Source organism: Diadema antillarum, unplaced genomic scaffold (assembly GCF_040938485.1).
Source record: "Diadema antillarum isolate AM-2024a unplaced genomic scaffold, OU_Dant_1.0 seq00001469_RagTag, whole genome shotgun sequence".
Classification (NCBI taxonomy): Eukaryota; Metazoa; Echinodermata; class Echinoidea; order Diadematoida; family Diadematidae; genus Diadema; species Diadema antillarum.
In genome coordinates this window covers 84,026-101,627 of record NW_027272208.1, presented here as the reverse complement: position 1 = coordinate 101,627, position 17,602 = coordinate 84,026, and the positions used below count along the sequence as shown (strand labels likewise).

The 17,602-nt window shown below is 37.8% G+C and overlaps 1 protein-coding gene across 1 annotated transcript; it reads right to left on the bottom strand.

Moving 5' to 3' along the window:
* Window positions 1-2,710: 2,710 nt before the first annotated feature.
* Window positions 2,711-15,547, bottom strand: LOC139709758 (lithostathine-1-alpha-like). The gene is made up of 3 exons (XM_071621719.1): window positions 15,496-15,547; window positions 13,282-13,532; window positions 2,711-3,115 (listed from the first exon to the last, which is right to left on the bottom strand). The coding sequence occupies exons 1-3, from the start codon at window positions 15,545-15,547 to the stop codon at window positions 2,711-2,713; spliced, it is 708 nt and encodes a 235-aa protein (XP_071477820.1).
* Window positions 15,548-17,602: the final 2,055 nt, after the last annotated feature.

Here is a 17,602-nt window from a genome sequence, read left to right as displayed (position 1 = left end):
ATTCTACTGATGTTACTGCCAGTAATTGCTAGTAGTTGCTCCCGGTGCGCCCCCTTAATTTCCAAAGCGAAAAAACATAGCTACAAACGGCAGTTTTTAGATTGTAGAAATGTCAAAATTTTCAAGCTCGCTCGCATTTAATCGTTATGCCATTGTAATGATGTTACAGCCAGTAATTGCTATAAAGTAGTTGCGTCCGGTGCCCCCCCCCCCCCTTAATTTCCAAAGCGAAAAAATAAAGCTAATACGAGCGGCAGTTTTTTGACTGTAAAATGTCACAATTTTCAAGCTCGCTCGCTTCACTCGCTCGCATTAAATCGTTATACCATTCTCCTTATGCTATTGCCAATAATTGGCAGCAGTTGTTCCCGTTGCACCCCTCCCCTTAATTTTCAAACCTAAAAAATATAGGTACCAAACGGCAGTTTTTGGACTGTAAATGTCAAAATTTTCAAGCTCGCTCGCATTTAATTGTTATGTTATTCTCCTGATGTTGCTACCAGTAATTTCCAGCAGTTGCGCCCAGTGCCCCCCTTAATTTCCAAAGCGAAAAATATAGCTACAAATGGCAGTTTGGGGACTAAAATATGTCAAAATTTTCAATCTCGCTCGCTTCGCTCGCTCGCATTACAACTATGCCATTCTCCTGGTACGGCCAGTAATTGCCAGCAGTTGCGTCCGGTGCGCCCCCCCCCCCTTAATTTCCAAAGCGAAAAAATATAGCTACGAGCGGCAGCTTTTTGACTGTAAAATGTCACAATTTTCAAGCTCACTCGCTTCACTCGTTCGCATTCAATCGTTATGCCATTCTCCTTATGTTATTGCCAATAAATGGCAGCAGTTGCGCCCGTTGCGGCCCCCCCCTTAATTTCCAAAGCGAAAAAATATAGGTACCAAACGGCAGTTTTTGGACTGTAAAATGTCAAAATGTTCAAGCTCGCTCGCTCCGCTCGCTCGCATTTAATTGTTATGTCATTATCCTGATGTTGCTGCCAGTAATTTCCAGCAGTTGCGCCCAGTGCCCCCCTTAATTTTCAAAGCGAAAAATATAGCTACAAATGGCAGTTTTGGGACTAACATATGTCAAAATTTTCAATCTCGCTCGCTTCGCTCACTCGCATTTAATCGTTATGCCATTCTCCTGATGTTACTGCCAGTAATTGCCGGCAGTTGCGTCCGGTGCGCCCCCTCCCCTTAATTTCCAAAGCGAAAAAATATAGCTACGAGCGGCAGTTTTTTGACTGTAAAATGTCACAATTTTCAAGCTAGCTCGCTTCACTCGCTCGCATTCAATCGTTATGCCATTCTCCTTATGTTATTGCCAATAATTGGCAGCAGTTGCGCCCCATTGAGCCCCTCCTCTTAATTTCCAAAGCGAAAAAATATAGGTACCAAACGGCAGTTTTTGGACTATAAAATGTCCAAATGTTCAAGCTCACTCGCTCCGCTCTGTCGCATGTAATTGTTATGTTATTCTCCTGATGTTGCTGCCAGTAATTTCCAGCAGTTGCACCCAGTGCCCCCCTTAATTTCCAAAGCGAAAAATATAGCTACAAATGGCAGTTGGGGACTAAAATATGTCAAAATGTTCAAGCTCGCTCGCTTCGCTCGCTCGCATTTAATCGTTATGCCATTCTCCTGATGTTACTGCCAGTAATTGCAGCAGGCAGCAGTTGGGCCCAGTGCCCCCCCCCCCCCCCTAATTTCCAAAGCGAAAAAATATACCAGCACCTGCAAACGGCAGTTTTGGGACTGTAAAATGTCAAAATGTCCCTCCCTCGCCGAGGATCTCACACCGTCACATAATGTACCCCCGCATAGTCCTTCATAGCGAAGATTCGTGTATGTATACAATCACATTATGAACAATGTATAGTGTTGAGTAAGATTTATGTAAATGTACATGATGACACAGGAACCAATAAATCTGATTTAAAAAAAATCTCAGAGGTCTCTTAAGTGTCCAAACGCACCCTCCTTGGAAAAAAGCTGGTGACACCCCTGTAATAAACGGTCTCATCACTTCGGATCATTTTAATCAACTTACTATCAAAATATTTGAATGCTGGGCCATGGGAGACCGAGTTTCCATTGGTGAGCGAAGATGAGACAGCGTCCTCCCGGGACGAATGCTGTATCTATCTTCTTCTTTTTTTTCCCATTTCCCGCGTCAAAGGTAAACTGCATCGTTATGACAGCGATACAGTTGTTTGTTTGTTTTTGTTTGTTTGTTTGTTTGTTTGTTAAGGTGAAGATTTACTTTATGGACTTGTTCATTGTAATATTGAGGAATTTATTTTTGCAAACCACTTCACTTTTCACAATTTGGATTACCATCGTCGCGTTAATGCTTCTCTGCTCGCAAAGAGGATCATTTTCCTTCCTCATTTATACTGCTAGGTACATGATAAAGTATACACTATGTAGAGATGGCTATTGTGAGTAAACACTATGCTGAGGAATTTGAACTCGGACAGAATAATATCATGCTCTTTTCTTTTTGCCATTGCTCACTACTATCTTAATATCTCAATATTTCCTGAAGAAAAATATTTTCTCCATAAATTTCAAATGAAATTAATGCTATAACGACAAAAAGAAAGACACATAAATAGGAAAGATGGGAAAGAGGATATAGGCCCTACGTGATCCAGCATTTTTAAGGCACGGTTTACAGCCTTTCTGCCATGTGCATTCTGACATTGTTAAATCAAAGCCTGAATTCGCAAATGTAGCCATATTGATCACTGCAATGTAAGTCTTTTATTTCATTTCCCTCCATGGCTACACAATCTTGTCCCATTGCAGATTGTCCCCACGGCTGACCGGGCTCCCACATAGTACTCGACAGAGGTAACGTGCCACCGGCGTGCTCCCAAGTGTAGACGCCTTCGGTCGATCTGTCATTCAGGCCCGTCCAGGTCCTAGGGACGGGCGTGATTCCGTAGTGCGAGATGAGAACATTTACAAGACTGATCATCTCACTTTGCGTTTCTATGGCGACCAGATATCCTCCGAGGTCGCGGCATCTGTCCCGGGCCACCTCCCAGGTCTGCTGGTCCTGGTGGTAGAGATAGCAGGAGTCTGGTGACGACGGATCGCCAGGACAGGCAACCTCTGGACAGCAAACAAAACAGAACAAAACAAAACGCACACCCGCGTGAAAACGTAAATACACGAGGATATCCAAAGACGACCAAAAAACAAACAAACAACAAACAAACAAACAAAAACCCACCAACAGCAACAAGTACATAAATAAATGAACAAAAATTAAGATCTTTTCATTTCTAAAGGATTCACATTGTAAGTTTGTTCACATAACAAAACAGGGTCTATACAACGAGGTATTTTTTCATTTTAAAAGATTTACATTTAAAGTTTGTTCTCATAACAAAATGGGGTCTATACAACGAGGTATTTTTATGATGTTGTTGTTTTTGCCATTGATACACTGTTTCCTTGTATATAAAGTATCTTTCATCTATATTATCCAGGTTATTGATGAATAATAATTATCTTTGTTTAATAGTCGTATCTTTTTGATGCACAAATCCCATAGATACACGCATAATAGTTACATGTATGATTATATGCATGCATACATACATTTTCTCAATTATAGTTGTCCATCAACCTCCTGATATAACACTTCTCATTTTCTTCAACATTTCTTCCAGTCTACATACCTTCTTCACAGCGTTTTCCAACAAATGATTCCGGGCACTTGCAGGTAAAGTGATCAAGAGTTTCACTGCAGATTCCTCCATTCAAACATGGATTAGGCACGCAATCTATTGTGTGTAGTGAAAACATGGTTAAACCAAGGAGGTACTAGGTTGGTTAAACACATCGAGGTCTTTGATGGTCGAAAGAAAACATTAATCTGTCAAGACTTTTCATTTTCATTTGTGTTAGGGTACTATACACGATTATCACGTGTATCACACATGATTGTAGTGAAAGCGACAAGATGCATTTATTGCGTCAGTCAGCAAAATGATAGTCCGTAAGATCTACAGAGTAAGACTTGGAAGATACACTGAGGAAAACGTTCACAACTTTAATCTGGAATGACAACAGTTATCCCTTCTACGTACTATGTGCATAATGTCATGTGTGTGTTGGGGAATAGGTGTGGCGGGGTATATGTAGATTACATTACAAGGAAATGAAAATAGAATTTCATGTTCACACATTAATCAGGCTTCGTTTTTTCTTCCATATGCCACGATGTGCGTACTAGTTCCATATCCTTTGGCGCTACTTGACCTGCAGCCCTGGGTAAGAGGTATACGAGGGTATACATAGGCTGCGGCAGTACGTTTTTAACTGTAAGAACAGTACATTGTTCATTAAAGCAACCTTTAGTGCGCATATGGGAAGGAGTAAACAAAATCATAACTTACCGGGAGGGGCGCAGTAATAATTGGTCATTCCTATAGCTAATTCGCGGAATATGACGTCATAGTGGGGATGATCAGATGAGAAATATTTGGGTGTTGACCGAACAAAAGTGCCGGCTTTCTCGGAGAAAATCTCGGAACAAACATCTTCAAGGACCAATGGCACATTCTGACATATCTCTCCTTGTACTGTTGAAAGAATGTAACAAATAGTATCAGGTTAAAAACATTGTTTGATATAATACGCATACTGTATACGTTAAACTTTTTTAACGAAACAATGATGTTTTCATTATTTCCAACTTGACAAAGAGTCACCAGACATAAATACATGTATTTAGGTAAACGCAGATTCTTAAAAAGCAGACTTTGAGCTTTAAAATGGTGTATAACTCGTTTCAAATGGACTCTCCTAACTTTTCTAAATACTGGAAAGGAAGCACAAACTCTTGAAAATGTGTAGTGAGAAAAGTGGCGCTGAAGTATACGAGCTATTTAGCAACACATAATCATACCTAATCGCACTCTTTGCAATGAATGGGACCAAAAAAAAAAAAAAAGATGTTAAACTCCTCAAACAGCAACAATGAGGATATTATCAAATAATGCTGAAATTGAGTATGCTCTATTATCACGTTCTATCCATGGGTAATATCATTTTTTTCAAGCAGTAGCATCAACTCTTCAAAATTTTTAGAGTCAAAATTGAAAAGTTTGTAGAAGGTTTTAAAGAAAAGAAAATGGGACTCCAAGAGACATCTAAACACACTACATATGAGTATTGTAGGAATATTGCTAAAAACACAATTTTCCACTCGTTTTGTGATCCCGAACTTTAGAATTATGTAGAAGAAGAAACACTGCTCTTTAAGGTAAAACAAATGAAAAACTCAGATTCACTAGGTAGACCTGTTTCCCATATTTTGAATCCTCACACGAAATCACTGCGTGCAACTTTTTGTTGGTTTTGTGATGCATGGTCATGTCAATGATAAATTTGATCGCAATGAAATCATTTCAAGTCCAGTCAAATTTTAATATGGGATATTTGAGATTACATTGACTACAACAGCAAAATAGAGTAATGAAAAAATATTGCACACTTTCATAAGATTACAAATGTTCCTTGTAATGTAGCAAGTAAGGTAGGTCCTAACATTGACAACATCTTGTTTTGTTGATGATGAAGTTGGTTTTTTGTTGTTGTAATGTTTGTGTGCGTGTGATTGAGTGTATGCTTGGGTTATTTGAATCAAAATTTACAAAGCCCGTTAATAAAGTGTGTGTGTGTGTGTGTGTGTGTGTGTGTGTGTGCGTGTGTGTGTACGTATGTTGTCACCGGTATTGCCTCACCCTGGAGGTCCTCAGTCTTTTAAAACTTTGTAGTGATATATTATCTCAAACATTTGTAAGATTGAACAGGTTTTAAACGCTCATTCTAACAAGCATCATTCTTCCGAGACGTCGCCAAGTTCCCAACGTTGTTATTGAACCGGAAAAGGCGTTTACAGTGTCGCTGAAAGCACTGCTGTCATTCATGATTTTTTCCCCTTTGTCTGGAATGCTCATGGTAAGCATATATTCTGTGACATACCGATAACTTACCTATAAAATTCTTCATGCGGTAATGTTTAAAACGTACTGAAATAATCAAATCCAATTAAAGACCTATGTTCATGATTTACGACCCTGTGACCCCAGCGTAAAAACCAAGCTCGCTAGCTTTTCTGCCTGTTTTTTTTTCCGGATGTCCAACACAGTACGAGGCGCTGTAAAATTGTTCATTTGTATATGCATATCACAAATTCTGTTATATTTGAAGGTGCAGCCACAGAAAGATAATAAGCCCAGATGAGAACAAAAAGTCATAGAATCTTGCTATTGAAACTGTGTATATATTAAACCCCGTGATAAATATTTCGTTTTAAAAAGGTGCCAAAAGCACAAAATCCATAGTGTTATTCTCAAAATGAGCGTTAACATTTTTTTCCCCCAAGACGTTTTTTTTTTTTAGCCCATTATGGGCTACCAATATGGGCCAAAAAATCTCCAGTCAACAAATTTTCACCACCTTTCGGAAAGGTCAACTTTTCATAATGTGTGTCTGTATAGGCCCTGTGTCATCTTATAATTCACTACATTTCATTTCAAGTAATATTTTATTTTCAATAGCACTTTTATTGATACAAGTTCAAGGAGAGAAAAAATGTAATACATATGAAACTAATGTCCAAAACAAATGTGTTATTGGTAAAGAGAGGCCCACGTAAAAGACAAGTTTGTAGAAGTGTGGATGGGCTACTCGAAAAATCGAACTCGAAATATAGGGGTAAAATAATATGAAGAAACAAAAGGCCAAACACAGGCAAAAGACGCTCCTGGTAAACAAAGACACGTAACAAACAGCAATAGAGAACGAGAAGGGGAGGTTATAGAGGGAGACGGAATTAAGGAAAGAAAAAGGATAAAGGATTTTTTTATAAAAATGTCAAGTTCGCTTCTTGTAAGAGTTGACTGTACGAGTGTAATTCGAATTTGGTTTCACCGCCTCAACAGTAAATCCCTGGACCTTTTGTACTGCATCACTTCCCCCTTTTTTTCAAAATTTTAATAACGAAAACTCACCTCCATTCAATGCCAGAATGTATATCACCGTTAAGATATGAATACCCTCTGAAAACTGCATCGCGGGCATCGAAGCGGTAATCACTTGAAACTAGATGATAAAAAAAGTTGGAAATATTATCCATATCTAATCATGTAAAAAAATTTTAGGTTTGGGAAGGGTCAACCTTGTGTATAGCTGGCGTAACGTGGGGGGGGGGGGCTGACTTTGATTAAAGTATTAGTTCACACAGTCATATTCTAAGGATCTATGTATACAATATACTTCCTATATACACGAAATGGGGATTCCTAAAGATATGTACTTTTCCCTTGACTGAAGTAATCCTTTTGATATCTTCACGCTCTCGTTTCTTGTAAAGTTGAGTACAACTAAAAACCGCTGTTATTTAACTCTATGTTTTTGAATTTTACAAGTAGGAATGTTTTGGATATGTTGCGTCCATTTTTATCGTTGCATGGGAATCTGTGTGTCGACACAACATAGTTACTAAGATATAAGTCAGAATCTCGAATTAATGAAGTATCTGCGGAGGAAAAAAGATGATCTGCCGTGACAAATAGACCAAATTTACACTTATCTTATCTTGTTTGTATCAAAAAAGGGTATTATGGGGTACACGACTTAATGTGCTAGGGGGTTCACAACATATAGCTATAGTAAAAGAGATAAATAACTCAAACTGAAATGATCATATTATAGAAAGTGTAACGAAGAGGCAATCATTTCTCGATTTGGATATAGGACATGGCAAAGAAAGAAAGAAAAAGGACATCAGATTCTGTGTTTGAAAAAAAAATGCTACAAAACAAAATAGAATGATAAAACATGAGGGACGAATAATGGATGTTATACCTTTTGTAACTCCTGGTTCAGTTGTTACACAGAGAGAAGGAGACGCCAATCTCATCGTACCGCACACGCCAAACGTTACCACGCTAATGAAAAGTGTGGTACGCCAGCTAGCATTACAGTTTCCAATCAGCTTCGACCTTGAACAGGCTTTTGAAATATTACTCCGCTCCGACGATATACCGGGTGTCCCAAAAAAAGCGGAACGGTGGATTTTCAGTACCTTGCGTTTTAAAAGTGATATATTTTTTGACATCATTAGAAAGAGCGTCTTCCGCAGAAGACTATGATACCAAAATCATTAAATTTGGTTCAGTATTTTTTATTCTACGCCAATTTCTGTAAATGCAGTCATTTTCAATTTTTTGCGACTTATGAGATAATAATTTGGGTGCGACACGCGTTCCATACGGTGAATTGTGTAAGCTCGTTGATCCATGTCAACAAAAGATAACGCTTTCATATTTGGAGCGCACACACACACAGACACACACACTGTTTTTTCCTGGCCCGTGCCCAATGTGAAAGCTGTATCTTTTGTTGACATGGATCACCGAGCTTACACAATATTCACCGTATGGATCGCGTGTCGCACTCAAATTATTATCTCATAAGTCGCAAAAATCCGGCGAAATTTGACAATGATTGCATTTTCAGAAATTGGCGTAGAATAAAAAGTACTAAACCAAATTTAATGATTTGGGTATCATAGTCTTTTGCGGAAGATGCTCTTTCTAATGATGCCAAAAGATATATAACTTTCAGACCGCAAGGTACTGAAAATCCACCGTTCCGCTTTTTTTGGGACACCCGGTATAGTGAGCGATCGCATTAAAAGTGTGTGATACACATGTATAATAACTCACTGCGATTAGGATTGCTTGTTATTAGGCCTTAGTCTCTTACAATTAGTCTTTCTCCTTTCTTTGAATATTGATTTTATTCGTACTTTTTGAATGAAAATTGAATGACATAATTATAGGCCTAATACTTAATAATTGTTAGACTTCAAATCCCGAAACGTAAATTCTTCATCGTTCAGGAGGGAGACATTTCTCCATCAACCAACCTCCATCCCCCCCCCCTTCACAAACACACACATGTCCATTACTTAATAGTAAAGACAAACTGCATAAACAAGAGACGATAGATTAATCAAATCATTCATTTCTAACATTTCTCTTACCCGCCTTGTTAAACTTGATAAACATAATCAAACCATTCCGTGAAGAGTGCGTATTTGTAGCGTCGTGAAACGTGAGAAAAAAGACAAGAAGTTGCAAAAGTTGTTGTATGCAAAAGGTGTAGGCCCCTAACACGCCATCTCCTGAATGATTAATATAATAATTTATAATTGATAATCAATACATAAACCTCGTCCTTGGGGTATAAACGCTCTAGTAGTAGTAGTACTATGCTCTTGCCTGACATTGAAATTTTGAGAGTGGTCCTGATGCTAGATGGACTTTGCTTAATGGAATACTGTCAAAATGAATATAAATCATTTAAAAAGGATAATATGATTGCTTATAAATATTTACAAGCCAAATCGTGCCTCGATCTCATCTTTTTGATTGAAGGTTTAAGCATTCAATGTCAAATGAACAGACATCACAGTGACGGTCCCCTTCGTGTATTACACACACACACACACACACACACACACACACACACACACACACACACACACACACCTATTACGTGCGTAACCTTCAGGAAATTCGTTCATTTTTACTATGCTCTTGCCTGACATTGAAATTTTGAGAGTGGTCCTGATACTAGATGGACTTTGCTTAATGGAATACAGTCAAAATGAATATAAATCATTTAAAAAGGATAATATGATTGCTTATAAATATTTACAAGCCAAATCGTGCCTCGACACCCATCTTTTTGATTGAAGGTTTAAGCATTCAATGTCAAATGAACATACATCACAGTGACGGTCCCCTTCGTGTATTACACACACACACACACACACACACACACACACACACACACACACACACCTATTACGTGCGTAACCTTCAGGAAATTCGTTCATTATTTTAATTCATCACCTCCCTACAAGAGAGTATACTGAAGCAAGAAGCTCCAATTTTATAATACAACGTACTGTGTTTGAAGAATTGCCATCTCTGGAAGAATGGTCATTTCTTCAAGTACCTGTAATACAACTCCAGAGTTTTCCATCCTCCCTATTTCTCTCTCTTTACAAGATAGAGCTTACAACCGATTTATATCTATGCAAGTATATTACATTCCTTATTGGCATGACGATTGAGTAACATTATTCCGCTTTTCAGCTTTCCCTGACAGTGACACCTTGAGAGCGATCTTGATACCAGATGGACTTTTATTAATGAAATACTGTCAAAACGAATATGCATTGATCTAAAAGGATTCCTATCAAATATTTATAAAGCCACAAGTGCCTCAATATCAGTCCCTTTGATTAAAAGCTTACACATTCAAAGTCAAATGAACAAACCACAGTCACTGTTGTTTTCGTGTGCAAGAGAAGAATTATATATTTTATTGAGAAATAAAGAATCATTTAAGGAGGTTATTTCATCATAAAGCCTAGAGCCCTTTCCGTAAGTCGCTGGCAATTTGGCACTTTAAGTACACCTGAAGCACACAGACAAACACAAGAAAGATTTGATTTTTTTAACAATCTCCCGAAAAGCGAGGTATAAGATATACTGAAGCAAGAACCTCTATATTTACTGTGCTTGAAGAATGGTCATATTTTAAAGTACTTGTGATATAAATGCAGGGTTTTTTCTCATTTTCTCTCTCTCTCTTTCTCTCTCATGGTAGGACAGAGCTTGTAGCCTACTATATCTATATGATTTCTCAAATACAACTTTTAAATCCGTGCCGTATATGACTAAAGTACAAGGAGTTCTGCTTCAACACCGTTTTCAATAAATGCTAATTCCATTATTTCAGTTAAGAGAAACGATTTTAACATATTATATTGTATTATGAAACATCACCTAAAACATTACAAGATATGAAAAAATAGATTGACTTTAAGTTGATACTTGTCTGGTTGACAGACGAATAACGAACGCAATATAAAGTAGGCCTACAGTGAAAGAAGTAGTGACATGACGAAGTAAATAAACGTAATCATGGCAGGTATCATGTGGGAATTGGTAGGTGTGTGTTTTAAATGCACATCCTTATACCATGTACATGCTTATTTTGTTCAAGTGCTGTGCTCTTGTGTGTGTGTGTGTGTGTGTGTGTGTGTGATTTTTTTTTTTCATAATCTACAGACTTCACATTCTTTTCAAACTATTCGATGGAGACTGCCGATCAGATATTAAGTGGAGGACCATTGGAGAGGGACGGGGCTATAAAGCAATTTATAAGCTGATAGCAGAGGCTGCAACTTTGTGCGATAACAACTTTCAGATACTGTGCATATTGCGTAATTACACGTACAGATCAGAAGGTTGTTGTTATAACTGTCTTGTCATTGACATGTCAGTGTTCAACATAAAATCCAAGATTCCTGAAACTTGATATACCTATTAACATCCATGCGTTGTATTTGATTGCCGAAAAGATGACAAACACACAAAAACGAAGTACATAATGTATACTACAGAATTGTGTTCAAGTAATAAAACCTTTCTTCTGACGTAAATTTGTTTGTTCATTTTCCATCTGAGAAGATGGCTGGATAGCCCATATTCAGCTACGTTAAGCTGGTCTTCCATGGGGTCCAGTTGGATGTGATGAGGTGGGACCACTTCACCGGGTTAAACACCCTGCTCTTTGCGATGAATGAATGAAGCGGGATCTTTTACGTGCATGAGTTGTTACTCTTTCATACACGGGACCTCCATTTCATGTCCTATCCAATCAAAGTAGAATATCGTCTTGTAACTCTGCATAATCTCGCACTGCATAACGAGAGCTTCGTTTGATATTTTATTAATGATGTGAAAAGTCGCAACGAATGAATCCATTTCCAGTGTTTTCTTTTATATAAACCCACTGAGGACGGTTTGATTTGCTACAACACGCATTTCCCATTGACACCTGCCCGAGTATACTCGGGACTCGTCCTCAAAGGCTCTTGATATATGATATATATATATATAATCTATATGGCAGTGTATACAACCACACGCGTGTGTCTTTACCATCCAACCACACGAGTGTGATTGTAGCCATGGCCACAGTTGCTGGATACAGCCACACTCGTGTGTAATGTACGTGTACATGTACAGTGTATACATATCCACACACACACGAATAAGAATATGATTGATGTTTTACTGAAAGTTATAAGGCCCATGCACTCTGTGTTTTATCATTCAAGTTCAGCCTGTTGCAGGCACGCCGAAACTTTCTCTCTTCGATAAAACACCCAACTTTGTTAAAAACCGTATGTTGATTCACCATTGTTAAGGTGGGTTTTTTTTTCTCTCTCTTTTTAATGATGTGTTTGATTATGGGCCCTCCATTCATTCATTTATTTCTGATTTCATCTCATTTTTTTTTTCACTTGCCAGAATTGTTTAGTCTTGAGCAGACTTTTTAGATCAGCTTAATTGCCATATTTTATGTTTCTCTGTTCTGTGACATGTGAAATATGAAATTTGGTAGTTTGAACAATTTTATTGCTACGAAACTAGTGTTTTGTATAATTCATTGCAATAGTATTTTTTATGAATGTATATTGATTTATTTTTTGTAATAGAGAGTAAATAGTATTTTAATTTTTGTGATGAAAAATGATAATGTATGATTATGATAAGGATAATTTCAGGTAATAAGAAGAGGTTGAAGGAGGGAAAGTGATGATAATGATGGTAAAGTTTATAAGGAGGGAGAAAAAAGATGAGTAGATGAAAAGAAAGTTGATTTTTTAGTAAGGTTATTTACTAAACAAAAGAGATTATTTATGGAAACAAGAACAGAGATGTGAATAATTGTATTTTTTTTTTTTGGGGGGGGGGGTTAATGGTAAAGGTTGATTTTATTGTGCAATAGTTAATATTTCTAATGTATGTTTGTATATTTGAATGTATTCATGATGATCTTTGTAAAATATCCGCAATTCAGCATCCTGGCTGCAAGAGATGTTATTTAATAAATACCTTTCAATCAAAATATAATATTTCAAAATTGTGATGACCTTAAAACTTTCGTCTCAATGCAGAAACTGTTGATAGGAAAAACAAAGTTCATTCTGTCGATCTTGACACTGTTCAGTCAATATCCGAATTCGCAAATGTAGCTTCTTCTTTTATTGCAGGCAGAATCGAACAGGAAATTTCCATTGTAGAGTACACAGTCTTGATCGGCAGCAAAGTCTGCCCAAGGCTGCCCTGGCATCCACATTCTACTCGAGAGGGGTAAGTTACCACCTACTTGCTCCCATGTGTACACTCCTTCGATCAATCTGTCATTCAGGCCTGTCCACGTTGTTGGGTAGACGGTAGTGACGTTGTGCAAGATGAAAACCTCCTCTCGGATAGTGGACAGCTCACTTGGCGTCTCTATGGCAACCAAGTATCCTCCCAGATCATCGCATCTATCCCGTGCCACATCCCAGGTCTGTCTGTTCTGGCGGTAGAGATAGCAGGAGTCTGGGGACGAGTCATCTCCAGGGCAAACGAGTTCTGGAAATAAATATATAAATGGCAAAACAAGATACATACTTCGCGTGGTAATGCCGCCACATTCAAGCAAAAATGCATTAGAATAGAAAATAACAGGCACACAAAAAGATTAAATGATCCCTGTACATTTATTGCTGAAATGGCAAAACATATAAAACCGTTTTTATAACTTGGAGCTCTTTTACTTATAGGCACTCCGTTTCTTTTATGGCATACAGGGTCATTCTCAAAATACTGACATGAAAGTGTAATGCACTCTTTATTGTATTTACAGGCCCACCAGCACACACGCACAGACACACACAGACACACACAGACACACACACACACACACACACACACACAAACAGACACATGTTGTATAAACTGTATAGGATTGTAAAGAGTTTTATCGCAAAATGACCTAAGCGCCATCTTTAAACATTTCAAAGTAAGGCCATCATCAGATAGAGCAAAATCAAACCTTTCCACTAAAACCTCACTTGTGACATAACAAGGAATATTCTAGAAGGCAGGATTAAAAATATCCTGATTTTTTTATCATTTTCTTTGTTTTTAGCAGCTTTAAGCGCAAATATCTCAATTTAAAAGGAATGGAGTTAGTTCTATATATATTGTATACATGATTGTATAAACACAAACTTATGAATATATATAGTACAAAGAAAAATACATTTATAATATGATACATACACTCTTAAAACATCTGAGTCAGAACTGACCCGGAACTGGGTCCGTTGGGGTCACACACCGTTCCGGGTCAGAAATGACCAGGGATGAGGTCAGATATGACCCATTCAGAGTCATGAATTGGGTCAGGGTGACTCCATTCGGGGTCTTCATGACCAAATTCCAAGTCATTTTTGACCCGGAACGGTATGTGACCCCAACGGACCCAGTTCCGGGTCAGTTCTGACTCGGATGTTTTAAGAGTGTATAATCGCTAAATACAGACACATTTGATAACCGTGTTGAATAAAACAAAAATACACCCTACTAGCATGTATCAATGTCAACGTACCCACTTCACACATGGCTCCGATGAATGACCTCGGGCACTTGCAGATGTTTTCCCCTACAGTCTCAAAATAGGTCCCGCCATTCATACATGGATTAGGAAGGCAATCTGTTGGTATAGTGAACAAGTCGTCGTAAATGTATGTTATCTTCTGCTTCTGGCAAAACTATGTCTCAAATTATGAGAGTGAATTTGTTTTTGTGTGAACGCGTTATTTCCAATCAGAAGATCATTCCATAGAGCTTAGAGTTTGCATTGACTTAATTAAGACATTGTACATTTTTGATCTGTCAACCAACAAACAAAGAGGTGTTTTGAAGTGACATTATCTATAGCTTAAAGTTTAATGTGACACGTCATGTCCAAAGCAGCCACAGTCTGAATTTTCACTTTACAAAAAAGTCACTGTATATTTCATTGCCTAAGCCTTCTGGTGATGTATCATTGATAATCAGAGATATTTCCAAGGAGCTTCAAACACAATGTGTTTGAAGCTCCTTGATATTTCCCATCGAATGGAAAATGAAAAAATGGGAAAAATGGAAATAGTAAAAACTTATGGAGAAAATCGCTCAAAAAATGCTCCCGGTTTCTCCTTTGTTTCGAGATTGTTCACCTTCCGACACCGAAATCACTGCGTGCATACATTTTTCATTTCTTAAAAAAAACATTTATACACTCTGTACTTTGAACTCCAGTCACCTGACCACTGAGGTACTACCATCTTTGAGAGGGTGTCGTCTACCTCTGGGGGTAAATACAAACTATATAAGAGAAACAAAAAGAACTTTTATCTCTCTCTATCTCTCTCTTTGTGCTGTTCTCACATAAACATCTCAAATAAACATTAAGGGGTTCTCTTGAAGAGTTTATTGGAGAGTCTTGTAGAAATTGCTGAAGTTCCCATGTAGGAATCCTCTGCCAGCAGCACAGCGTACCACTCACCCGTTAGACTCCGACCCGTGCTCGTGGCCTTGAGAAAGCTCCGATCCGTCATCCCTTCCCGTGCACATAGTGTTTTCATAAGAGAACAAAATGTAAAGGGTGGTTTTTTTCTACCATTTGTATGTTTGTTTGTTTGGGTTTTTTTTTCGTGTAAGTATATGCAAACGTGTCGATGTGGAGTTATGTGCCTGTGTTGTTACATAGATTAATGACGTTTTTTTATTATTCTTTTCTATGAATGATTTTATCAAATACTTTGGTATGGTTGTATAGCAACAAGAAAAAAAATCTACTGTTTAACCGTCTCAACACTATAATCATAAAGGTGCCAACAATATCCATGATGGAAAATTGAGGAATTAATATTGAAACGCAAATTCATACAGTAAACCAACACCATCAAATTACTTATAGGCCAACATATATTGTATACTATAATAATCTGCTGCCGAATGAATATGATTAAAATCCTTTTCTTTCTTTTACAACAGAATTATTTCCCTCCCGCATATAACTCAAAGTCTAAGTCAGGGAAAGAAAAAGAGTTATATGACTCTTAAAACTCAACTCAACAGCGGCGCTATTTATCCTTTCCCAGTAGTGAGTCCATTTATCAATGCATGAGCGTGCTTTGACATTTGTTCCTGCGACAATTTCTCCGATGATGTTTCTACATAGTGAGCCAAACATGTAACCTTATGATTACCCTAATCCTAATCCTCGCACCAATCATAAAACCCCAAATGCTATCAACATCCTCGCCCTAAACCTAAGTCCTTAGAGAAAATAACACCGACGCAATTGCCGCAGGATCAAAATGTAGTGTCATCAGTTGCCATAATTTACCGGGAAAAGTCATAAATTATTTCATTTTTTTTTTTCACTTTTTTCAGTATTCCCGTAAAATCAGGGCGAGAAACTCCTTGTTGGTTTTGTGATGCGCGGTAACATGTATGCGAAAGGAATATAATTTAATGAATAATCAATTGGTAGGTGTTACGAAATAACAATGTGGGGAAAGTGAACTAACCGCTACTTGGTAAATTCTGCACACTCTCATTCCCGCACAACCTCAATGGTTGATGGCACTGTTTGGGCCTCTTCCACCGTAGGAAACCTCTTTCCAAGCCGTGTGTCATGCTGCATCGCGTTTGGCGGCAAGACGACGACGAGTCTACGCAAATGGCTCCTAAATTTACGAATGGGGGATTCAAGTATTAATTGATAATACATGTGATTATTAAAGTGATCTTTTGTTTCGTTTCTTTGCTTGTTTATTTAGTTATTGCACACAACACGCACACACAAACATACATTTGTTTTAACCATCTAAAGTAAGTCCATCATCAGACAGAACAAAACAAACCATTTTTTATTTTTGTTTTTAGTGATATCTCATTTGTATATAGGGAATATGAACAGGGTGTAGACCTATGCTTGAATGCAGGGCAGACAAATTTAACAAAAATTCAACCCATTTTTTCCCCAGAAAACATGCATTTTTAGACTTTTTAGTGGCATACGCGTCATTATTCCTTACGGGTTTTTTTCTGGAAGCGGCAAGTGAAGTGCTCTTTTCATCATTCTTTCAAAAGTTATTAGAGTTGAAAGTGAAGCGTGTGTACAAGGTTTGTAAGAAATAAAGAGGGGACTCCAAAAAACACACCTTAAATCCCACTATTCTACAAAAATGACTAAAACACAATTTTCTGTTCATTATAAAACTTTTACAACTTTATCATAATGTAAAAGAAAACTTGCCTTTTAAAAGATTATGAAAAATTCAAGATTGGCTAGGTTGACCCATTTTGCCTATTTTCAGTCCTCACACAAAATCAGAGCGTGCGACTTTTTGTTGGTTTTGTGATGTGCAGTCACATAATAATCAAAGTCCACTTGATCGCAGACACGCAACATGATTATGCAGACATTAAACGCTCAAGACTGACCTGACAGGAGTATGGCTGCCAGGAGAATAAAGCCCATGTTCCTCTGGTTTGGAGTCTTTGTAAAAAATGTTCAAGAATAATCCGACGGCAGAAAATAAATTTGACGATAAAAGCTGTGTCGACCAAGACAACAAAAAAAAAAAAATATGCAAAAACAG

What these genes read in the sequence shown, in the direction of transcription:
- LOC139709758 (XM_071621719.1), bottom strand. Translation starts at nt 15,547, where the DNA reads ATGACGGATCGGAGCTTTCTCAAGGCCACGAGCACGGGTCGGAGTCTA. An exon ending in CACGGGTCGGAGTCTAACGG is followed by an intron (nt 13,533 to 15,495) that starts GTGAGTGGTACG and finishes ATTTATTTCCAG; the next exon opens with AACTCGTTTGCCCTGGAGAT. An exon ending in GAGTGTACACATGGGAGCAA is followed by an intron (nt 3,116 to 13,281) that starts GTAGGTGGTAAC and finishes TGCTGTCCAGAG; the next exon opens with GTTGCCTGTCCTGGCGATCC.